The sequence below is a fragment of the Panicum virgatum genome, chromosome 5K (assembly GCF_016808335.1).
Source record: "Panicum virgatum strain AP13 chromosome 5K, P.virgatum_v5, whole genome shotgun sequence".
NCBI classification, from domain to species: Eukaryota; Viridiplantae; Streptophyta; class Magnoliopsida; order Poales; family Poaceae; genus Panicum; species Panicum virgatum.
The window spans coordinates 10,621,446-10,645,591 of NC_053140.1; the positions used below are offsets into that span (position 1 = coordinate 10,621,446).

The 24,146-nt window shown below is 48.1% G+C and overlaps 3 protein-coding genes and 1 long non-coding RNA gene across 5 annotated transcripts; 2 read left to right on the forward strand and 2 right to left on the reverse strand.

The window, feature by feature from the left end:
- Window positions 1-3,658: 3,658 nt before the first annotated feature.
- On the reverse strand, window positions 3,659-6,623 carry LOC120706246. Its single transcript, XM_039990834.1, has 5 exons — window positions 6,359-6,623; window positions 5,184-5,926; window positions 4,893-5,069; window positions 4,709-4,800; window positions 3,659-4,585 (listed from the first exon to the last, which is right to left on the reverse strand). The coding sequence occupies exons 2-5, from the start codon at window positions 5,889-5,891 to the stop codon at window positions 3,880-3,882; spliced, it is 1,683 nt and encodes a 560-aa protein (XP_039846768.1). The 5' UTR covers window positions 5,892-5,926; window positions 6,359-6,623; the 3' UTR covers window positions 3,659-3,879.
- An 860-nt stretch (window positions 6,624-7,483) lies between these two features.
- LOC120706247 lies at window positions 7,484-10,897 on the reverse strand. Of its 2 annotated transcripts, none has more exons than XR_005688234.1 (5): window positions 10,129-10,897; window positions 9,778-10,039; window positions 8,669-8,800; window positions 8,415-8,566; window positions 7,484-7,732 (listed from the first exon to the last, which is right to left on the reverse strand). It is a non-coding gene; the product is annotated as an uncharacterized LOC120706247 (long non-coding RNA). The 2 variants fall into 2 exon arrangements; XR_005688235.1 differs by having other exon boundaries at window positions 10,154-10,889.
- A 2,010-nt stretch (window positions 10,898-12,907) lies between these two features.
- LOC120709681 (caskin-1-like) lies at window positions 12,908-15,107 on the forward strand. The gene is made up of 3 exons (XM_039995352.1): window positions 12,908-13,077; window positions 13,219-14,229; window positions 14,685-15,107. The coding sequence occupies exons 1-2, from the start codon at window positions 12,908-12,910 to the stop codon at window positions 14,087-14,089; spliced, it is 1,041 nt and encodes a 346-aa protein (XP_039851286.1). The 3' UTR covers window positions 14,090-14,229; window positions 14,685-15,107.
- Window positions 15,108-15,202: 95 nt separating this feature from the next.
- On the forward strand, window positions 15,203-15,959 carry LOC120706248. Its single transcript, XM_039990835.1, has one exon. The coding sequence runs from the start codon at window positions 15,374-15,376 to the stop codon at window positions 15,839-15,841; it is 468 nt and encodes a 155-aa protein (XP_039846769.1). The 5' UTR covers window positions 15,203-15,373; the 3' UTR covers window positions 15,842-15,959.
- Window positions 15,960-24,146: the final 8,187 nt, after the last annotated feature.

The following is a 24,146-nucleotide window of genomic DNA, read 5'->3' on the forward strand; positions in this document are numbered from 1 at the left end:
ATGAGAAAGGATTGAAAACTTGCAGAGAGGTCCTTAGAATTCTAAAAGTATTTGCAGGGAAGCCCCTGGCTGGAGTCAGAGCAGGGGAGGGGGTTGACCGGCCGAATCCCGGCGACTCTGGTCACCGGCGGCGAGGGTGGAGAGGCGTGGGAGCTTCAGGGCTTCACGCGCTACCTTCTGGTGGGGTCAGGTCAGGGAGGAGGCGGCCGGAGGTGGGTTGTCGACGGCGAGCAGCGGCGGCCGGAGCTCGAGAAATGGCGGTGAGGTTGCTCCGCTGGAGAATAGGTGACGAGGAGGGGTCGGTGAGCTGCGCGAGAACAAGGCGGAGCTATTGGTGGGGTCAACGCGGGCGGAGGTGGTCTGGAGGTGCGGGGCGACGGTGAGCTTCGAGCTCGCCGGCGTTCGGGCGGGAGGGACGATGTTCTGGAGTTTCTAGGCAGGGAGCGGGCGAGGCAAGGAGGGGAAAGTGAAACGGGGTGGCTCCTGGTACTGAGGTGCGCGCGACTTGGGGAGCTGAGGCTCTGCAGCGAGCTGTCCACGGCGACGGCGAGGTGGCGGCCGCGGAGCTCGTCGGGGTAGCGTGGAGAGGGGAGCAGGGCTCCAGCGCGAGGGGAAGTGGGTCCAGAAGGTCGCGGGGGGCGCCGCGTGTGGCGGTGGGCGAAGTAGGAGGTGGCCTGCGGCCTCCTCGGTGGCGGGCGGCGCTGAAGCAGAGAGGGAGGCAGGAGGTTGAAGAAGGGTGGACTGTTTTGCAATTTCTGAAAATTGCAGGGATCCTACTGTAAATCAACAATAACTTTTAAACTAGGGCTCAATTGAAAAAGTGCTCAACATGAAAGTTGTTCAACTTTTCAAGATCTACAACTTTGATGTTGTGCAAAAATTGATTTGACTAAAGGTTAAAGAGTTATTTTGAAAACATAGGAATGATTTTGAATTTAATGGACTTTTGTCTTTTCCATTGCAAAATCAGTTTAATTTCAAACTAAAAGCAAAATTTTCTGCCATGTAATGATTACACTGAGTTTTACACATAAACCCTCCACAAAAGCAATGTTAGCTCTCCCTATTCAAATTAAACTATAGAAAGGACCCTGTAATAAATCATATTTACACAACTACCCTTTTATTTTTACAATAAGATCCTTTTTCAAGCAAAATTAAGCACATGATGTATAAAATAAATACAATTCTACTGTGCAGACACCTAGGGTATCACAGTTTGCCAAAAAAATTGAACACCACTTGCATGAAAATTTAACTGTATGCAGAATTGCAGATTCAAATATGTTCATCTCACTGAACTCAATTGCCGCCTCTGTTCTTTTTCTTTGGGATATATGTGTGGTGTTCAGTGCACTGAAGATCCAAAAAAGTGGATTACCAATGTATCTCTAGAGATCTCATTTGTTTTCACTTCACTTTTCAGTGAATATTTAGGAAAGCAACATAGAGAGGTGTTCTGCTGGTTGCTGTTAAGAAGCTTCATGATGACGAACCGTCGTTAATGGCTGATGTGCCAGACTTACAATGACCAAAGGACGTGGCAAATTATTTCAATCATTTGATGGGTATTGCCGGTAGTATCCCTGCTTTAGCTTGGGTTGCATTGTTAGGAAAAGATTGTGATTAAAAGTTGATATTTTTTGCACTGGTCGACTATGTAATTTAACAAGTAATGGAATGCATATGCCCGTTTTATTTAGAAAAATTATGAATGCTATTTAAGATATGGTGTGGCTAATCTTTGCTTTATATTCGGACCATAACACATGTCGAAATATCTAAAAGAACATTTTCAAAAAAAAGGCACAACGAGATTGTTTATATTTTGAGAAAATAAAAAAATTGTTTCTGCTTTGAAAAAATGATAACTGCATTAGAACATCTCACATTCCAGTGTCACAACTTTGGCTTATCTATGTATAAGCTCAATCTGAAAAAAAAAATGAATCAAATATGAAATATTGCAACAAATTTCTACTATTGCCATGATAGGGCGCGCAACGCGGGCCAAATGTTATGGTCGTCATACAACAGCGTCCAGGGTCACGTATGCTGCTTACCTGGCGGCATTAGGACCAGTCATGCTCGCTGAGGTGGCGGGTGATGGCTGACCTGGACGGCTGGGCAGAACCCGTGGTGGTCCTGTTTCCAAACATATCTTTTCGTCAGGTGAGGTCACCGTAGCGTGCAGTGTAATCTCGTGACGACGGAGCCCGTTTGTCTGAGTAGAGAACAGCGCATCGATGGATTCCGCGAGCAAAGTGGTGCACCTAAAAGTATTCCTCGGTTCTCTTTAGTTCAAAAGTTTATATAAATTTTCTAAAGTGAGAGTTTATTTTGAAAAACTAGTATAAATTTATAAACTAAAGAGTGGCAATGAATACCTAAGAGGCATACATTTGCACCTCTAATGGTGAGCACATCGATAGTGGAGGCTTAAGTTGGGCGGGATTGGTGGGACGAGAAACACCAAATTGTTCGTGCAAAGGTGGATAGCAATGGCTATGGAAATTGAGGAGAGAAACGGAAATGGGGGCACTCATGGAAGACAAAGAAAATGGTGCTAAAGAAAAAAAATACATATGCAATGTGTGGTAGTAAGGGTGTGTTTAGTTCCACCCCGTAAACGCAAAAAAACCGTAAACGCATTAAAGTGAAAAGAAATCTTGTTAATTTGAAGTACTAAATGAAGTCTATTTATAAAACTTTTTGTATGAATGGGCTGTAAATCGCGAGACGAATCTAATGAGCCTACTTAATCCATAATTTGCAACAGGGATGCTACAGTAACCATCCGCTAATTATTGATTAATCATGGATTAATTAGCATCATTAGATTCGTCTCGCGATTTACAACCCATCTGTGTAAAAAATTTTGTAAATAGACTTCATTTAGTGCTTCAAATTGGGAAGATTCGAAACGCAAATTTTTTTTGCGTTTACACCCTACCGAACTAAACACGGCCTAAGTAAAAGGGGTGCAATAGTGTAAACAACCAGAGGCAATTACTGATTTGGATAGGAATATATCGATGTTGAAAAGATGTGTGTGAACAAGACTATTTAGCGGATTTGTAATAAAATATCATTCGGCAGATATAAAATTGGTGCTAGGTCCATTTACAACAGAAGTACATTTAGACCGGTCTTAATGCACAGTTTTATTATGTAGTTACCAAGATTGAGCTTGATAACCGAGTAGGAGAAGTGTTATGATGATTAAACTCCCCTTTCTCACTCCCTATAATGACTCTACCATATCAACAAATTTATTGATGTGATATAAAATTTAATGCTCATAAAACTTCTCCTATGAAACTCCAACTAAGATTGACTTACAAAAGCATAACAGCTACTGTAATTTCAATATAGCCTACTCAAAGTACTTTCTCCATCCACAAAGACTATTCGTTTAGAAAATTTCTAACACATTATTGATTATTTTATAAGGAAACCATTATTGATCATAAGAAATAACCATAGTACCCCTAATAATTTATAGCAATTGTGATTGAAAATCGTGTTCTTTATTTGCTTGTCTATATTCTTCATAAATACATAAGCATGAGAATTAGAAAAGTAGTATTTTACTAAGTATTTAATTGGCTTCTCATCTTCCTTATATAATTTGTTCTTGTATTTCGAATTGCTTTAATTAGATAGAGAACTTTCTTTAAGGAATAAAATTTAAATGCTAAACAAATACTTATTTGGGGGCGGAGGGATCTGCGGCTGATCCAGCAATTGGGGTCATCCTACTTCAAGAACACTGGAAACAATCCTAGTGTACCGTGAACAATGGAGGCAGCTGCCTTCTACAGCTCCTAGCACAACAAACTACCGTTCTAGAAGAAGCAGAGCAACACTGCAGGGGCATCAAGGGTTCTTTGCCTTTATTCTGAGCTTCCGTGCAATGGTGGCCGCCCTGTGGTGGGCGGGCCTCCTCCCGCCGCCGCACTGCTCCATCTCCACCCAGTTGATCACCCGCAGCATCAGCGACTGCGAGCAGCAGCTGCTGCTCTGCTTCCGCCCGTCCCCCGTCGCCGACGCCTTGCTCTTCTTGAACCCTGTCTCCAGCGCGGCCTCCAAGAACTCCATGAACCAGCTCGCCGCCTCGGCCTGTATCTGCTTCGCCAGGTTCAGAGAGGAGCCCAGAGCAGAGTGGGCAGTGGAGGGGGGAGCAGAAGAAGACGACGATCTCTTCTCGTCGCCGCCGTCTTCGCCGATCTTGCCCACGGCGAGGCACTTTCTGCTGGCACTCGAGCTCCGGCCGGTCTTGCCGCCGCCGTCGTCCTGCCTGGGATCCAACGTGCCGGGCGCGAACGACACGGACTTGGACACGCCGCCTCCGCCGATGCCTCTCCGCCGCATCACCGCCCTGTTCTGGGCTATCTCCTGCAGGACCGGCTGCGCGTCCTCGGGCTGCTCGTCGCTCGCCACGGCCGCGGCCATCGAGGTGGCCGCCTGGATCGCCTCGATGTCGGTGACGACCTGCACGGCCTCCTGGTGGAAGCTCAGAAAGCTGTCGAAGCAGGAGGCCGGCGTGTCCGGCCTCGCCGCCTTGCTCAGTTCATAGAAGATCCTGCAATGTTGTTCAAGCAACAGCAAAGGATATCATCAGATCAAGCTCCGTGTCGCCAGATTCATCCAGACTGCATCGTACACGCGCAATCACTACCAGATCGCCATGAGAAATCACACGTACTTGTAGATCCTGGCCACGTTGTCAGTGGCAGAGGCATTGCGCAGCGCCTCCTGAGCGGCCTTCTGCGCCTTCTCCCACTGCTCAATGGCGTCCTAAATACAGCACAAGCAACCAATTCAAACAAACATGGTTCGAATTCGTGGACATGGTCTGCTACTTTGCTGCATCGATCCGCCGATCATACCTTCCCAAGTAAACTGAGCTTCCCTGGCACCGGCACGCGAGCAGCCGTCGACGATCGCTTCTTGGAGGACGTCGCCGAGCTGCGGAGCTCATCATCGGAGGTAGGCGAGGAGGGCTCTTCCTCTCTCACCGTTCTCCTCGTCGCCCGCGAGGCTGCGCAGCTCACTGAGCTCTTCTCCTGCGCAACACACATTGCGGCTCACTGTCAGAATTCAAGATTGAATTGCACGTCCAAAAGTAATCAAGGGCCGCACAATTTGCCCCCAGTATTCTCAGTTGAGATTGACCGTACCGTGGGGAACGGGCTCTTGGGGATCTTGGGATGCTGGTCCCTGTCTGCGACGAAGCTCTTGCTCCTGGTCAGCAGCCTTGGCAGGACGCTGCTGCTCTTCCTCACCGATGCAGAGCTCAGGGACGGCGACGCCACGACGCGCTCCCTAACAGACGTGGCCGCGACCCCGCGCTCCCTGACAGGAGTCGCCGCGCCCACACGCTCCTTGAACGGCGTCGACAAGGCCCGCCGCTCCTTGGCCGGCGTCTTCTCGGCGTCGAAGTTGAGCGTGGTGGGCTTGATGCCGGCGTTCTGCTCCGGGCCCCAGGAGCCCCTGCGCGGCGCGGCGGGCCTGGCCTTGGCGCCCAGGTCCGGCGTGCCGACGACGAGCGGGTGGCGGCCCGGGAGGAGCTTGGCGCCGACGATGACGGGGACCGGGGAGGCCGGGTCGAGGCGGTCGACGTGGACGAACTGGCCGAGGTGGAGCTTGTTGGAGAGGACGAGGTCGGCCTGCGCCAGCGGGAGCGTGGCGTAGAGGGAGTGCGAGGCGTCGGAGACCTTGACGTAGAACTTGCCGTGCTTGGGGAACAGGTCCTTCTCGTCAAGCTCCGCCGGCACGATGTCCGTCACCTGCAGCACCGCCGTCCGGTGCTCGCCCACGGGCTTGGCGGCGCCGGTCTTTATGCCGTCCAGGAGCTTGAGGAGGACGCCGGACGACAGCGTCGTCATGTTTGAACTTTTGATCCGCGGCCGGCAATCCCAACCTGGCGGTGGAGATCGATGAATCAGAACCCAATCGAGGAATTAGAACCACAACACAACTAGTCCATGTTCAGGCGATTGCAAAAAGAAAGAATTCCCCTCGCAAACGCTGTTCTTGGCGAAATCGAAGAAGGGGATTTTTCCTCCTCGCCCCACCAAACAAACAAGAGCAAAGAAATTCAGTACCACTGTACGAGGTATCACTGATGAAACGAAACGTAATGAAATCAAACGGAATTGCCCGATCGTATCGGAGCCAATTCCTCGCTGAAAGAACTAGAATCGCGAGGATTCGTCTCGAGGAAACTTCCCAGGACAGAATCAACCTTTGGCATCAAGAAGAACCCAGGCAAGGCAACGAAAGACAAACCCCAAGGATCGGGCCGACGGAACTGAGAAGCGATCCGAAAGCAGCGAGGAGAGATTGTGCTTACCTGGGGCGGGGGGGCAAGACAAGAGGGGGAGTGCTCTCCCGATGCCGTCGGAAACCAAATCGGCCGATCGATCTCCAAGAAAAACCCCAGGCGGCGCGAGCCAGTGGTGGGGGTCGTCGAGTGCGATCAAGCTGGACGAGCGAGGCAACTCTGAGCTGTTTGTCCTTGTCGCGGGTTTAGCAGCTGGGTTTTGGTTGCGCCGCACTCGCCCCAACGGTAATCTACGAGGAGCGCGAGGTGAGAGAAGAAGAGGGGGGAAAGGGAGAGGGGGCGGGGGGGGGGGGGGGGGGGGGGGGGATCACGTGACATTTGGAACGTTGGCGAGCCCAACGGTCGACTGGGGGTTCAGTAGGGGAGCGGCCCAGGAACGGGGCTGGTTGGGTAGGGGCCGTAGGGTGCGCCGCCCCGCCGCCGTCTGCTGTTGCATTTACCGTTGCGAAATGACGAGGCTGCCCAGGCCACGTCGTACAGATTTAGTTCTATAGCGAGCCACGTCAGACAAAGTGTCCTTGAATTTTTTTTTTGGAAAAAAAAGACTCATACACGATATGACTTTTGGTTCAGAAATTGTAATGCAAACCTAAGCATAATTACGAAATACGGGTAACAAAGGAACTCTCATGACGTGACGGAAATAGATAAGACAAACACGAGTGTGGTGTGGAAACTTCTACAGCTATAGGAAGGCCCTCATCTACGGCACATACGAACATGTGAGGTACTATGTTGGCATGTATTGAATTAACATAAGTTTTCCAATTTTTGTACTTTCTTATTGACTAGTGGTTATGCACATGCCTAGGCAGGCACGTGTTTGAAACTAATTCTATATCAACTATGTTGAGGTACATAATATACTTCATGGTGTAAAAATTCAGCCAAGTAGACAGATCAAGAACACATATTGGTCAGCGCCCAATGGACAGAGCAACAAAATAAAACTAATATAGCGTATGCTCGTGCGTTACTACGGGTAATAAACAAGTCCAATTCATCCATACATGAATGTCTCGAAATGAAGAAAACTCATCAAATATTAAAGAATAGTGTCATATGATCATTCTATGAGTAAAGAAGTGTAGCTTTTATATGCAAAGGTTTAGATATGTAAATAATACTATGTAATACATCCAAAGTGAGTTGTAAAATGAAGTTCTGCAATATACAAAGAGTGTACACTAATAGGAATTCCTTTACAAATTTATTTATTGTTAACAACTGGTATTGAGATAATTGGTTGCAAAAATATACAAGAGTAATAAAATGTACAAGAAAGTTCGTCGAAAAAAATAATGTACAAGAAAGTAACCATGCGTGCCTTTCCAATCCAATTGCGCAGAAGTTTCAGTTCTTTTACCGTTCTGCAATAAATTCCTGAAAATTTTTGGAGAACAATTGTGTGATGAATTTTACATGTTTTCATGCATTGAATGTGGAAAATTATAGTTCACCCAGTGTTAGGTCGAGAAGAAACAAGTGTAAATTCTAATCTAATATTTGGAAAAGGGAAAACATTACTGTTCTCCATTCAATTCGCTTTTGTATATATTTCTAATCACCTTCAAGAGTCAAATGTGTCCATGTATTTTTTAAACAATACTGCAAACTTATCACTCATGGTAGCATAGAGAGACCAGAGTCAACGTTAAGCACCAGGTAAATAATTGAAGCATTTCATCGAATATGTAGGTAGCATGTCAATCACAAAGAGGTGTGGGAATGTCACCATTATAGTTGGCATATTATAAATAATAGGACTTCCATAAATCCAAAAGGAACTATGTGCTAGCTATAGTGCAATACTGATAGCAGAAGTGCAGAAGTTTTGCACTCTGTTTTCTCAGCCACAATTGGAAGTTAAAATTTGCTGGAGTGATTAAAATATTCTTGCAAGGCATGCATCATCTATTTTTTATAATTAAATATTGACTGGAGTGATTAACAAATATTTCCTTGTGAGGTAGGTGAGTCTGCTATTCATTTTACATGATACATGATGTTGCTGACGCAGCATGATTTTAACTGAAAGTAAAAGAAATTTTGATAGCTTACGCACCTTGCAGTCTGCCACTTGCGATGCCTTGTTGCCGTCACCCTTCCCCACCGAAATTCAGAGTTTAGTTCACGATCTCATCATTATATTCCTCCAATATAATCATTGATGATAGCAGTTAGACAGTCTACTGATTACATCCTCTGAAATCATTGCTGACAATAATGTTTGAAAAATCTAAGTTCAGGACTTCTGGTTGGGCCATAGCATTAGTAAACCGCTAATTTACCAAGAATTCAGATAACATCTATACAGACCTGTTGGTTGTTGGTTCAGACCCTCAATCATGACAATCATCAGACCATATATGGCAATTCCTCACGGGCTTCACAAACCTGTATGTATGCCATCTATACCTTGCACGGAGCAATGGACCTAGTGATCTTCATCTAAACAGAAAAGAAATCCATTGGTAACCACAAAGATCTCATTAATTAGAAAAAAACACTCTAGAGTAATCTGCTTTCTATAACCAAAACAAGAAGTCATCTGAAAATAACCAATTTGCTTCTAACAAATTAACAGGCATGGAGGAGAATGAGAAGAGGGGTCTCACAGTCAGACTATCAGAGAGCTCATGGACTGCTTTCTATAACCAAAACAAGAAGTCATCTCAAAACAACCAATTTTTTGCTTCTAACAAATTAACAGGCATGGAGAAGAATGAGAAGAGGGGTCTCACAGTCAGACTGTCAGAGAGCTCATGGGGAAGGTTTAGTTAGCATCCATGCAGACTTATGCAAGAATTTCAGACAAAATTCTAATGTTCTTGCCCTACACCAGAAAAGAAGTAGCTCTAAAATTCATAAATTATTAAAAGACTATACACAATCGCATACACTGCTGAGAAGCCTAACAGCGCACAGTTCTAGCATTATTCTCCCCACATTCACAAGCCTAGCTGTGTCCTTTCCCTTGCACTATGAAGATTTTTTTCTTGGATGGTCGTTAGAACTGACTAAAAACAGAATGCACAGATCTATGTGCATCTGCATAAAAATCCACCTTCTAGCAGTCTCCTATTCATTCATTACTTAATTTTGTGCTTATTTGAGTGAAAAGTACAAAGCATTTTCTTTCAAAAAAAATGAAAGTACAATGTATGCACAGATCTATGTGTTATTATGAATTCAAGAATTTGATTTTCTTTTGTAAATAACAACGTGCAAAAAATCAAACATGCTATTGCTCCTCTATGAAGCCCATTATGTAAGTAGAGTATCAAAACATTGGGTGTTCCTAAATTACCACCAAACTGTATTAGCAACGATTTCATCAAGTACAATTCTTTCAATCTGTATTTTTATCAAGCAGCTCGCATGCATGAATGCGTAGGTAAGAAGTGATGAAACTGTGAAAGCCGTACCTAATTGCAGATCACCACGTTGATCAATTGGCACCAACGACTTTGACGTTGATGACGTCTTTGCTGTGCTCTCTGTCGCCGTCGCATTTGCCTCGTACATCCTTGTTCTCCTTGCGCCTCTGCCATGACAAGGAAGAACGCAAAGCTTGCGGGCAACTGGATCTTGGAGGCGACAAGCAGACGGAGCGGGCAAGGGATTGGGAATCCCTCCCAGGCGAGGCCGCACCGCCGCCGCCTTCGCCGGGCTCCGCGCCATCAGGATCTGAGAGCAAGCGAGAGCAGAGAGGGGTTGAGAGTCTGAGTCAGGGCGGATGAAAACTTGGGAGAGAGGAAGGGGAATGAAGAGAGCACCTCCGCATGTTCCGCGCCGCCGTACCTTCCCCTGCCGGCAGTGCCGCCGCCGCCATTGCCTTCCTTCGCTAGACCGCGCCGCCGCCTCGTGTTTCGCCTGCTGGATCCGCGAGAGCGAGAGAGAGGAGGGAGGGACCACAAGTGGATAAGGATTGGGAAGATGGGCGACGACAAATCGACGAGCACTACCCTGAGCCGCCACTACCAGCTCTCCCCTGCCTTCCACACCTCCGGCGCCCCGCCCCCTTCAACGATGCCTCCGCCCGTCGTCCGCCCCTGCTCTCCCCGCCTCCGGCTGCCATGGATGGGGATGGGGACCTTCCCGTAGACCCACTCCCATCCCACGCGCTACTCGAGCTCCGCCTGGCTCGAATCGGATGGTGCAACGGCGACTGGAGCTAGCGCCACCCCCGCTCGTGGCCAGCTCCGGCACTTCCCGCTGCCGGCTCCGATGCGCCCACGACAGGCAGCGAGGAAGTGGGTGGGGTCAAGCGGGCGCGGAAGAGGCCGCCCCAAGACCCATCCTTGGCCGCCGGCATACTCAAGGCGCGCGCAGCTGAGTGGGGCACCGGTGGAGGAGCCGCAGAGGGGCGAGGAGGCAGGTGCCACGGCGGGGTCGCGGGGTGGCGCTGCCGCAAGGGGGGCGTGTCGTGAGGGAGGAGGCGGCGGAAAGTCTGGCGATCTTGCGAGCAGCCTGGCCGTACTACCGCGGGGGAGGGGGTGGCGGCGTCGCGAGGCTGGGGGGCGCCGTCGCGGGCGGAATTACCGCCGGGGGGGGGGGGGGGGGGGGGGCGGCATCGCGAGGCTGGGGGGCGCCGTCGCGGGCGGAATTACCGCGGGGGAGGGGGGTGGGGGGGTCGGCGGCCTCGCGTGGGTACAGGCGGGCGGGCTAGGAGGCGCCGAGGTGAAAAGAATTTGGAGAATTGGGCGGAATCAATTTCGTTGGCGCTGATTTATGCTTTTCAAATTCTGTCAAACACTCCCAGCCCTTTCATGTGGGCCTTAATGAGGTCATGTGGGCCTTAATGAGGTATTTTATGAGAGGTATGGATGAGTTAGTGTTGGTAAGAAATATTCTCAATTCTTTCATTTTTTATTCAGATAAAGACATGGGATCTGAAAAACATCTATGATTTCTTTCCTAAACCTGCACTCCCTGAATTTTTGTGTTAAATCTGCCTTCAATGACTAAACCAGTTCAGGTCTTCTGTATTTGGACTTATTGTGCAACCTACATAGTATTTGGTTAGTAGTGCTTACATTTACATTGCATAATACATGGTGTTCAATTAGTAATGCATACATTTACAATGCATACCAATCCGATATTATTTTGTTCTGCAGTTTCTACTGTTTCCTTTATTGTCACAGAGTTCAATCATGCCAGTCAAGCACAATGACTTTCACATCGTCATTTCAAGAAAGAATTAGGTTTTTCCACACCATATTCAATATCAATATATGGTTCACATATGGTGTCACCTCAATATATGGATGCTTCTTATCAGGGCGGATCCAGGAGCCCCCTAGAGCTGCTGCACCAGTGGAGACATGGGAAGGATAAGAGAGAGAAAAGAGGGAAGCACTAAAGAAAAATGGAGAAATAGATGGGGAAGGAGGAGCTCAGCCCTCCTCCTATCATTTGTTGCATCCGCCACTGCTTCTTAGAGCATCTCCAAGAGAGGCCCAAACACATCCCTCGAGCTAAAATTTGGGAGTAAAAGAGAAAAAAATCCCCTCCAACAAATGCCCAAAAAGATTCCCAATTATTCGCACTTCCCTAAACTGGAGGCAAATTGAGCCAGAAAAAGGGCGCTTCTTTGTGCTCCCAATCCGAGCTTCCCGCGCGCATTTCCCTAGTGGCGCCATTTTTTCCCGCCTGCACCCTGCGCTGCGTTGAAATCGCTCCTGTTGTGGCTCCACAACAGTTCAGTGCTTGTGTTGTCTTCAGTCGCCAGGGGTACCTTCCAGGCCATCCAATCACCTCCGGCGGCCGCTCTGGGCGGCCTCGCCATCAACTGTGCAGTCCAGCCCCATCTGCAAGCAGCACTGCCCAGTCGCCGTGGGCAATCTCCATGGGCAAGCCTGCTGCCGTCATTGACCCTACAACTAAGCAACGAGGTAGGTCACCTACGCCAGACATGGCCGTTTAATTTTTAGAGAAAAATTGTATCAGTATCATGCTAATTGAGGGTTTACATTAATCTGCAAATTGAGATTGTACATTAATTAATCTGCAAATTGAGGTTGTACATTAATCTGATGAAGCAATCTCTGCTAGTTGTTTGACACAATCTATTGGTCAAGTAATAAAATATATTGCAAATTGTGTAGGATAGGGAGAGTTAGACTATCCAGTATCAAATTGGTTTGTCAGTGTTTAGGGACAGCATTGGCTAGTAAACACCTACCTGCGTACATCTATACTATAAAGATCGAAAACAATTGAATTTTTTTTCACCTAAATTGGGTCCACCATACTCCTCACGCTGGACCCGCCTGTCGGGATCGAGGGAGGTGGGAAGAGGTGGAGACCCATAAAAACTAGATGTTAGAGGGTGTTTCTGCCCTGAATCAATTATTTTTTTCACCGGCTGCAGTTATACTTATACCCGCCCCGCTGTCCGAAATCACGCTCTGATCTCCGATCCCCGCGGCACCGCGCCCAAGCTCCCTCTCAACGCCAAGGTCCGCAGTGCCCTCGCCCGGTCGTCCCACTCCCGCTCGCCCGCTCATCTCACTGTCCGACCCGCCCCCAGCTGCACTAGAACGCGCCACCATGATGTCCCTGCAGCGTGTTCCCACGAAGCTGCGGGGCGTCCTCGGCGGTGTGATGACAGCTGGTCCCGTCGAGTGCGGCAGTGACAAGAAGCCCTCAGAGGAGCACGCCGCCATGCAGTTGCTGCTCGGTCCATTCTCCAAGCCGCTGCCGTCCCGCGGCCATCACGGGTAGATGCGGAGAAAGGAGAAGCATCCGTGCTGCCTTGGGTAGTGGCGGTGGTGACCCATAGCACTAGGAGCAGATGAGAGATCGAGGTAGCTGCTTGGATGTGAGATGGATTGGACTGACTCCAACAAGAGCACGTAGAGCCATTTATGCGTCTTGCGCTACACTGTGCATCGTCGAATCGTTCTCCAACAGAGCACGCATACGGGGCACGCATTTTGCGTCGGAGGAGAGAGGCGAGCTAAAAATACGCTCCCTCTCTCCTCTGAGGCATCGCCTCCGCCGCCGTCCGAGGGAGGCCGAGGAGGCATCGCCTCCTCCAGTCCTCCTCCGCCGTCTGAGGCATCGCCTCCTCCAGTCCTCCTCCCTCACCTCCGCGCCGCTCTCCTCCTCCATCACCTCTGCGTCGCGAGGCCTCCTCCTCCCTCTCTTCCAGCTCGCGCCCCCCTCCCCTACGCCTTCCGCGCCGGCTCCCTCCATCTCCGGATCGAGCAGCCCCGGATCAGCCCCGGCCCCTCCACAGCGGCGGCGGCGCGGCGCCCTCCTCCTCCTCCACGGCAGCGGCGTCGCGGCGGCATCCTCTTCCTCAGCTTCAGTAGCAGCACACGGAACTTGGTGGCCGGCCGGAGCAGCGACGCCAGCGGTGGGGCAGGGGCCGGCGCAGCCTCGGCCGTCTCCGCCTCCTCCGCGCCGTCCTTTGCCTCGCCCGTCTCCACGCCGGCCGCCGCGTCCACCGCGTCGACGGCCACCACCTCACCCCCGCCGGGTGCGACGTCCTCGCCGGCCACGGCGAAGTTCAACTCCACCTGCTCCTCCTCCGCGTCGGATGCGCGCAAACTCCAGGTCGAAGAAGGACGTGTCGTCCTTGACGTCCCCGCCGCCGCCGTCTTCGCACGCCGCCGCGGCTATGGTCGTGGCGGCCACGGGCACGCGCTGGGCACCGGCGACCACGCCGCCGTTTATGCCTTCACTGTTGGGGACGAGAAGTTTTTGCCTCCCCAACATGAACTGTAGACACGAGGCAAACCTCGGTTTGCCTTTCATTTTTGCCTCTTATTGTTGGGGTCAGTCTTAGGATTGGCTTGTCTGACGGAGACCGTACCCTGCTGATGGGTCTGTTGCTCTCGGCGTGAGTGTCCACCAGCCGTAATCAGGTAATCGAAGCTTTGGTCAATCTTGCATTCGACTAGATGTGCCTCCATCTGCATGTTTTTTTTTTAAGAATGCTTGAGGAAATATGCCAGACAAGCTTTCACACTTTCAGTATTACTTCTAATATTGAGCACCTGGTTGTGTTACTGACCAATATTATCAAATCAAATTAGGCACTGAACAACTACCCACTATATGTTTTTAGAATTTATTTTGAATGCTAATTTAATTAATATTTAAATAAATACACTTTGGAATTAAAATCTAATTAGGTTCTTAAATAACGTGCGTGTCGTAGGTGCGTCTATGCTAGTGTTTTGTAACTTTCAACATTGGACTTCTTTTGACTTATGTGCCTCTTGTACACTAAGAATATTAAATATTTTCTAGGTTTATTTATAATCTGTCATGATATTATTCTCTCTCTTGTCATTTGAACAAGAATCATTAGTTGCAGTTCATACTAAGAATGGAAGGAGATGGGTATTACACAAACTTGATGAATGAAACTGAGGAGAACAATGTTGTGCCTTTCGCTTCTAGAAGCCCTCCTGCAGTGCAGCAAGCACCCTGTGTGAGCAATACTGGCAGCACGAGACCAAACCAGAAGAGATAAAAAAACTTTAGTGAGGAAGAAGATAAACTACTAGTAGCAGCATGGTTAAATGTCAGTATTGATCCAGTGCATGGTGTGAATCAAACTCGCGGCGCATTTTGGAAGAGAATTTCTGATTTCTTTAATTCAAATAAGGAGTTCCCATCAGATCGTAGCCAAAGTTCACTTATCCACCATTGGTCAACTATTCAAGAGTGTGTCAACAAGTTCTGTGCATCGCTTATCCAAATTGAGGGTAGAAGGCAAAGCGGTGTGACTGTACATGACAAGGTACTATGACATCATATGGCCTTCATTTGTATCTAACATATTATGTTCTTTCAATATTGTAACTAACCTGAAATTTATTCTATCTTATGGAGGCTTGTGCTTTCTACAAGGCAAAAGATAAAGACAATAAGTCGTTTCAGTTCATGCATTGCTGGAACCTGTTACGAACACAGCCAAAGTGGCATGACAGGATGAAGGAGTTGGCAGCTTAGAAGAATTCACACAAAAAACAGAAGACTACAGCAGATTCAGTTCTTGTGATGGATTCTGTGGCAAATGGAAATGATGTCAATCGTGATGCAGACCAGAATGAGATTCCTGAGAGTGATGTAGGCAAGAAAAGACCAATGGGCAACAAGAAGGCAAAAGGTTCTTTGCGTCGAGGTGGAGGTGATGCATGCACAGAGGCTTTGGACCATTTGTGGGGAAAAAAAAAGAAGGAAGCCGATGCAGAGAAGGAACTCAAGAAAGAAGAGAGATACAAACGATCTTTTGAACTAGAAAAGGATAAGTTTCAACTAGAACAGGTGAGGGTTCAGAACGAACAACTGAGGCTTGCAAATGAGGCAAAAGCTCTGGAGATTAAAGAAGCCGATATGTATGACAAAAGAATGTTAGAAGAAGAACGAATTATGACGGTGAACACTAGTAGTATGCCTGGAGATCTGCAGCAGTACTATAAGAGTCTTCGATCTAAGATAATGGCTCGCCGTGGGATCAGCAGCTGAGCTTGACTTTGTTAAACATGCATCAACTCTTTTGTTGAAGTTATCATTCCTAGTTTGAACCTATGCACTCATGTTTCTTTATTGTATGAATCATTTTCTTCATGGACCTGTTGCACTCCTAAATGTTTGAGAAAGAATCATGTGTGATTACTGTTATATCAAAATAAGTGTTCCGTTGTCAAATAAATGCATGAGCAATGTAGCATATATAGACAAATAAAAAATTGGAGATCTGGAACTTTAGGAAATCTGAAAATTATATTTGACCTCTTGGCACAGTAGCAAATAAAGAAATAAAATAGTCATCTCAATAATGTAGAAAATCAGAAACACAACATTAACAACAACTTAATATTTATCTGGATGATGTATCGACAAGTGCTCCACAAGGTCTTCTTGCAGTTGATTGTGAGTTTCATTGTCCCTTATCTTTTTGTGCGCCTTAATAAATTCCTCAAGATCAGGTGTAGGTTCATGGGAAGGTGTAACATTGTCACCACCGGATTCAAAACGTTCTTCAGTATCCACTTCTCCCTCATCTTCAATAATCATGTTATGCATAATGACATTGGCTTTCATAATGTATCCTAGTGTGATAGCATCCCAAAAATGAGCAGGACCTCTAACAATGGCAAAACGAGATTGTAGCACTCCGAAGGCCCGTTCCACATCCTTCCTTACTGCTTCTTGTGCTCTTGCAAAATATTTTCTCTTATTGCCTTGGGGGTGTGGTATGGTATTGACAAATGTGGCCCAAGACGGGTATATGCCATCGGCAAGATAATATCCCATTGTATAATCATGACATTTATGCTATAATCCACTTTAGGAGCTTGGCCTTCAGCTAGTTTGCAAAATAGTGGAGATCGATGAAGAACGTTGATATCATTGTGAGACCCAGGTAAACCAAAAAAACATGCCAAATCCAGAGATTGTGGGAAGCAACAGCTTCTAAAATAATTGTAGGTTCATGCACATGCCCGCAATACATACCTTGCCAAGCTGAAGGGCAATTCTTCCACTTCCAATGCATACAATCTATGGAACCAAGCATACCGGGAAAACCTCTTTCTTCTCCAAGTGCAAGCAATCGAGTTGTATCATTATCATTTGGTGATCTAAGGTACTCGTCTTCAAAAACTTCAACAATAGCTTTGACAAATCTTTTTAAACTCTCTATGATACTACTTTCTGCAATACGGATTTTTTTCATCCATAGCATCTGCAGGTATTCCATAAGCAAAGCATACGGAATGCTGTAGTAACCTTTTGCAAGCAGCTTAATCCTAGTTTGCCAGCTGCATTTCTCTTATGCACAAAGTAGTCATCATGAGCTTCTACAGCATGCATTATGCGTAAGTATAGGTGTCGATGCATTCTAAACCTGCATGTCAATAAAAATATGAAAGCTATGTTAGGATTTACTGAAGACAAATATGTACAAATTTGAAATTCATATGCATAAGTAAATGGATTTGACAAATATGAACCTCCGTCTGAAGAAAATCGGGCCGTATGTAGGTTCTTCCGTGAAGTAATCCTGGTGCAATCTCCAGTGACCCTCTTCTCTCTCGCGATCAATTACTTGATGCCCGACCACAGAACCTCCATGTTTGGGTGCATTGGCACTTTGATAATGATTATGAACGACATGTGCAACATCACAAAAGAATTTGTCTTCCTCGTCCGAAGAAGAAGAGTCCAGAACCTGTTCCAACAGGGATTGATGATGATTCATCACTAATCACGTAACGATGTGGTGCCGGCTGCCGCGAGCTCTGTCGATCCCCGATGATGGCCCTCCACTGGTACCTTGCCCATGTCGTCGGCAGCTCGCTGGACTTGAACGTGCGGCGGCACTGGGCGTGCACTCGCCGGCTTTGCCCTGCTCCTTGAAGGAGAAGCTGTGTATGGCGTGAAAATAGGATCGTATATGGACTAGGCAGGCAAAGCTCGTCAAAGCCCCTGACCCAATCGGAAGTCAGTTCAACCAAAAGTCATCTGGATGACGTGGGCCAATTCAAATGTATTGGGAGCCAGCTTTTTAGGAAACTCTTGGAAAACGAGGTGAAAATTGGGTCCAATAGATTTGGAATGGCACCCAATATAGACATATTAGGACTTGCTTTATGGGCCTCTTTTGGAGATGCTCTTATATGTTAGGATAAGGATTGTCTAGGTAAGATGAAATAACCGAGTGCATTGGATTTACTGCTCATGTATAAATATCCACTTGCAAAGGTCCTTCCCTTTCATTTATTTTAATCTTTCTTTAGTACTGTTCTCTTCATCGTTGGCTGTGCATTAGAAAAATATGCAGGTCCATCAACTTATAAGAGGGTGTCGGTCCATCAACTTCGAAATTACATTTCTGGGTGCATAAACTTGTAATTTGTGTCACTTACGTCCTCAAACTCTAATAGTCTTCCTAGGTCCATAAATTTCTAATTTGTGTCATCTAGGTCCATACACCTCCATTTAGCCTTCGTGCAATGATATCACACCAACATGAATTTACACGGTGGCCGCACGCTGCTGGAGTTTCGCCAGAAGGGTCAAATTTTAGCCTCAATTTTGAATCAAATGCATAGGGAGAATATAGAGGAGGGATGAAAGACTTATCTTTGAGGTGTGATGGCTTGGAAAAGGTGGAGGTCAGAGAGGGACTCAACAATGTGTAACATGGTAGGGGATATTATGTCCTCCGTAGCGCGGGTGGCCGGATATGGTGGCGCAAGGTGTTGTGGCAAAAAATCCGGTGGTGGCATTACGCTAGGGTCAAACCATTGTGATTTTCGATGAAGGATTGAAAGATATTTATGGACAACGATATTGGAGCGATCTTTGAGGGCGCGTCTGTAGCCACACGACTGCTCATGGATTCAAAGTTTATAGTTCTAAGTAACAAAAATTAAAGTTTATGGACCTAATGTTGGGGACACCACCTTCGGTCCGGTCGCCGAAGGAGCGCGAAGACTAGACTGCACGTGCGCTGGAGCCAAGGCCAAGGATGAGAGAAGAGAATGCCAGCCTTCACGGCTCTTCGGCCGGGAAGCCGAAGACACGTGAAGGCGGGACATCACAAGCATCGAAGCGAAGAGCGAGCGAAGGACACCAGGGCCTTCGGCTGGTCGGCCGAAGATGCTGTGAAGCCCGTTGGCGAAGAAAGGAATGTCTTTGAGGAGCGCGACGAGGAGGATCGACGCGAAGAAGACCACCTGAGGCAGCGGGGCCCATCTGAGCTGTAATCCACTCACGACTGAAATAGGGAAATTACGTGTACATTTAGGAATATTCTGGGAATATGACCGTTGTAAAGACATAGGGTAGTAATTGCACTTGGGAGGCGAAACGCGACCTATAAATACCCCTGTAATGTACATTGATGGGACACATTGAATAGAGAGAGAGAGAGAGAAAGAACACTCCCTACATGATTTGCATGCATTTCCAGTACTGTTGTAGTGTTCGTCCGTCCCGGAGACACTCTCCACCAACAGTTTGGCGCCCACCCGTCGGTTCGATACACCACATGGCGGCGATGAAGAAGAAGGGAACCACCGGAACCACTTCGGAGGACACGACGACGATGACGACGATGACACTTTCGCAGGACGAAGCAGTGGCGACGCAGGCCAACGGAACCAATAGCGACGGTGTCTCCGTCGACACCATCGCAGACGGCCAGCATGAAGTCAACCTCCTCGACCTCGGCATCTCAGCCGAAGAGATCGCGGCGATGCGCCGCATCGACGCCCGCATCGAAGAGGCACGAAGGGCTCAACAGCAGGCCTTGGAAGTAGGGCCTTCGGAGCGACAGATGATAACAAGAGCGAAGGGGAAGGAGACCATGCTCATCGAAGCAGAGCGTCAAGAGCAATACAACAAGTTGAGGGAGGAGGAGCTTTGCTGCAAGGTGCTGCAAGAGAAGCTACGTGCACAACGGCTGCTGCTTGAGAAAATGCAAGCACCACCACCACCACCACCACCAAAGGAGACGGCCGCAACCAACCTGCGGCAACACGAGTGTTGGCGCTCCTTAAGTACCCATTTTGTTATACAATTAGGAGAGGTTTTGGTAAATTCTTCGGGATGATTCATGTACTAACCCGCCACTTGGCACCCGAACTTGACCATTTTCGATTTTGTCCTGGATTTTGGAGCATGTTGTATTTTGGCAGGAAATTGGACATTTTCGGAGATGTTTCGATGAGACCCATGATCACGCAATAGCACGAAGAAAGACAAAGGCCAAAGCCCAAGCAAAGGACCAAAGGCCAAGACGACTAGAATCCCGTTCATGCACATCCACTCTCCAATGAAGCCCAAAGGACAAAGCCCACGAGATGAGATCGAGATACTTCGGGGCTAAGCAAAGCAAATAGAGATTTAAGGAAGGATTCTCCGTCCTATCCTTTCCCTCGAAGAAATCTCGAAGATAACGACGTCCAACGGGGTGCAATCATGAAAGGTATAAACTCCAGAAGACTTGGGGAGAAAGGAGGATGCGAGGCGGCGAGAAAATGGGCCAGGCCGGCCGGCCTAGACCCATTGAGCCGGCCGGCCCAGGCCCTTTTCAGGGAGTCTCGGCCTCCCCTTCGACCTAGGGTTTCCTGAGGCTATTTAAAGACCCCTCCCCCAGGCTCACGGGGAAGATCATGGGGGAGACGACGTAAAAGAGAGAAGAGAGAGGGAGATCAGAGAGGAAGCATCCAGAGACGATTTCCAGAGATCCATTCGAGTTAGACACAAGAGAAAGGCGACATCGGAGGCCTCATCGTCCCTCGGCGCCGCTGCAAAGTTGGAGGACAGCAAGGGATCCATCCCTTGCCGGAGATTTCGTCACCATGATCGAATACGTTTCGCCTAGCTTCATGGGTTAAAGTCCTCGTTTGTTCATGGGGTTGTAAGGAGATCTTGAGTTGTAATTACTGAATCCTTTATGAGATTGATCTATCACGATTCTTGTTGATGATGCTTTGATGCTTAATAGTTCGTGACTTGGCTTTGGGTTTGCTTTGCTCTTGCATGATTTACTTAGATTACATCAACTATCGTGTTCTTGTTGATTCGTTACCGATTATCCTCGTGTAGTGACAGTATGCGGGAGGGAAATGTTTTGATCTTGGAACACACCTTTAGTAGATTAGATCCGTTCTTCGTTGCTTGGCGATTACATCTCTAGTGATCCTAGACCCTATGGACAAATGCTCTTCATATCTTGTGCACACACCTCTCATTGCTCACTAGTCTAGATTAGATTAGAGTGGTTAGATTAGATCTATTTCACACTCAATCACTCAATATAGATCTTTTACCAACAACATTAGTGCTTAGTTAAGCATAGTAACACACTTGTTCCGTGGATTGATAAACCTTGGGGGAATACTCTAAGGGAAAAGCTACACGATCCGTGCGCTTGCGGTACGTAAATTGGCGCTCTAAGGAGCGTCAACAACGAGCCACCAAGGGTCCGTCCAAGAACCATTCCGATCGAAGAAATCTCTGACCGTTCCGAATCGGACGGCGAAGACAACTACCGAAGAGGCTATCAGCGAAGAACACCATTACCCGAAGAACTGAAGGAAATACATAGGCCTCACCAACTCTACCCAGCAGTATTGCCTCAGTTCGATGGGGAGTCGGATCCGGATGAGTTCCTCCTCAAGTACGAAGCCACCATAGAAGCATAGGGAGGAGGCACTGCATGCAAGGCGAAGGCACTCGTCCTCGCGTTGTGAGATCTGGCCCAGCGATGGTATGCAAACATTCCCCCAGGAAGCATATTGTCATGGAACCAGCTCCGATCCGAGTTGCGCGCGAGTTTCCGAGCCGTAAGGCCCGATGAAGTCACATCATGTGATTTCCATAACTTAAAGCAAGGAAGCATGACCCTACAGAAGTACCTTCAGAGCATCATGAAGCTTCGTGCAAGAGGACCGAATGTTGCTAACCAGAGCATCATCGATTCAGTAGTGAAGGGGATCAATCTAGGCCCATGCGGAGAATACATATCCCGGCGCAAGCCGAAGACAGTCACTAAGCTATTCGAGATAATGCAAGAATATTGCATATCTGACCGCGCGAAGAGGAGAAGGCTTGAGGAGATGAACGAGCAGAAGAAGCCACGAAGCAGCGAGAGGTCCCATTCAAAACCGTGGCACGCTGATGAGGCGAAGCACAAAAGAACAGTGAACAACATTTTCAAAGAAGATCCCCGAGAGTCCAAACACCATCACTAGGGGAAAAGGCGAGAGGGACCGCCACGAGGAAAGGTTCAACAGCGATGATCGTCACCATCACGAAGAGCGACACCAAAAGAGCCGAAGAGACAACGGCGGCCGAAGAGAGAAAATCCCTTTTTGTTATTTCCATGGCAAGGACAAAGGCCATTGGACAAACGAGTGTCCCTTCGCCATTGAGAGGAAAGAAGAGTTCGATCGGCTGGACTCCCAGCCAGCGATGCCAGTCAATCACACCTCGCAGTTGCCACCGCAATCTTCGACGACGGCAACCACTTGGATTCCTACGCCAAATTGGCCGGTGTCATATCCGGTCTACAATTACAACCCGCTGTCGTATGCACACTAGGCACCACCTCCGCAACAACCAGTGCCAATGCTACCCCCTCTGCATTATAGCCAAAAATGATCGAGGAGCTCCACACCACAGTCTTATGACCCAACAAGTTTACCCCCACCTCCGAAGCTCGAGCCGGGAAAGATACCAAAACGAGCAAGCGATGCACCCTCCGACAGCAGGGTTAACATCATCAATGCCATCTCCGGAGGATCCAACGAACCAGTGCACGAGACGAAGAAGCAACGCAAAGAATACTTCAGAACTGTCTCTCATGTGAGCGAAGGCAAATGCTTCCGAACAACTTGGTCGCATGTTCCGATATCCTTCGCACAGGCAAATCTTCGGGTGCAACATTAACCCCACAATGACCCCCTCGTCATCAGGGCTAACATCGGCAAGAATTCAGTACACTTCGCAGGAAATGATGTAGGGCGAATCTTGGTGGACAATGGGAACTCCGCAGATATCATGGTATGGCAATGCTTCGTCAAGATGGGTTTCACATAAAAAGCCTTGCAGAAGTCGCAGTACCCGCTCATTGACTTCGGAGGCAAGAGAATCGAACCTCTCGGCAAGATAGAGCTCAATGTCACATTCGGCGAAGGGGCAACACAGAGAACCGAAGAAATAACTTTCGATGTGGTCGACATCAACTACCCCTACAACGCCATCTTCGGCCGCAACACCTTGGTCAAATTTGCAACAGTAATTCATCAGTCGTATTTATGCATGGAACTGCCCTCGGTCGGAGGATTTATTATAGTCTTCGGCAATCAGGAAGAAGCAAGAAGATGCGAAGACAATGCATCAACCGCTAACAAGAATGTCCACATCATTGAAACACCAGATGAGGACACCAAGGCTGCAATCAGCGAAGACCTAGAAGAGTCAGGAGGAGTATCTCCAGTAGAACATACGAAGAAAGTACCTTTATGCAAAGATGTGCCCGACCGAATGGTAATCATCGGAAAAGGACTCGAAGAGGCTGAAGAGGCCAGACTCATTCAGTTCCTCCGCAACAATCAAGATGTGTTTGCTTGGTCCTCATCAGATTTGCGAGGAGTCGGTCGAGCGGTCACTGAGCACACGCTCAACGTAAACCTGAAGGCGAAGCCAGCAAAGCAGGGCCAGGGAACAATGTCCGAAGAAAGGCAGAAAGCAACTCAGACCGAAGTGCAAAAATTGCTGGACGCGGGCGTCATCCGCGAAGTTCAGTACCCAGAATGGCTGGCAAATGTTGTCATGGTGCCGAAGAAGAACGGGAAGTGACGAATGTGCATAGACTTCACAATCCTCAACAAGGCATGTCCAAAGGACAAATACCCACTACCGCGCATTGACACCTTGGTCGATGCGGCAGCTTGCTCAGAGATGCTCAGCATGCTGGATTGTTTCTCCGGCTATCACCAGATCTTCATGAACAAGGCAGACGAAGAGAAAACCAGCTTCACTACTCCCTTCGGGACATATTGCTACGTGAGAATGCCAGCGGGCATTCGCAATGCAGGATGCACTTTCAACAGAATGATCAAGAAAGTACTGGGGGATCAACTGCGGAGGAACGTCTCCGCATATGTCGATGATGTGGTTGTCCGAAGCAAGAAGAAGGAGGATCACATTCAAGACCTCCGTGAGACATTCGCGAACCTTTGCCGTCACGGCCTGAAGCTGAACCCGGAGAAGTGCGTCTTCGGCGTCTGAAGAGGCAAATTATTGGGCTGCA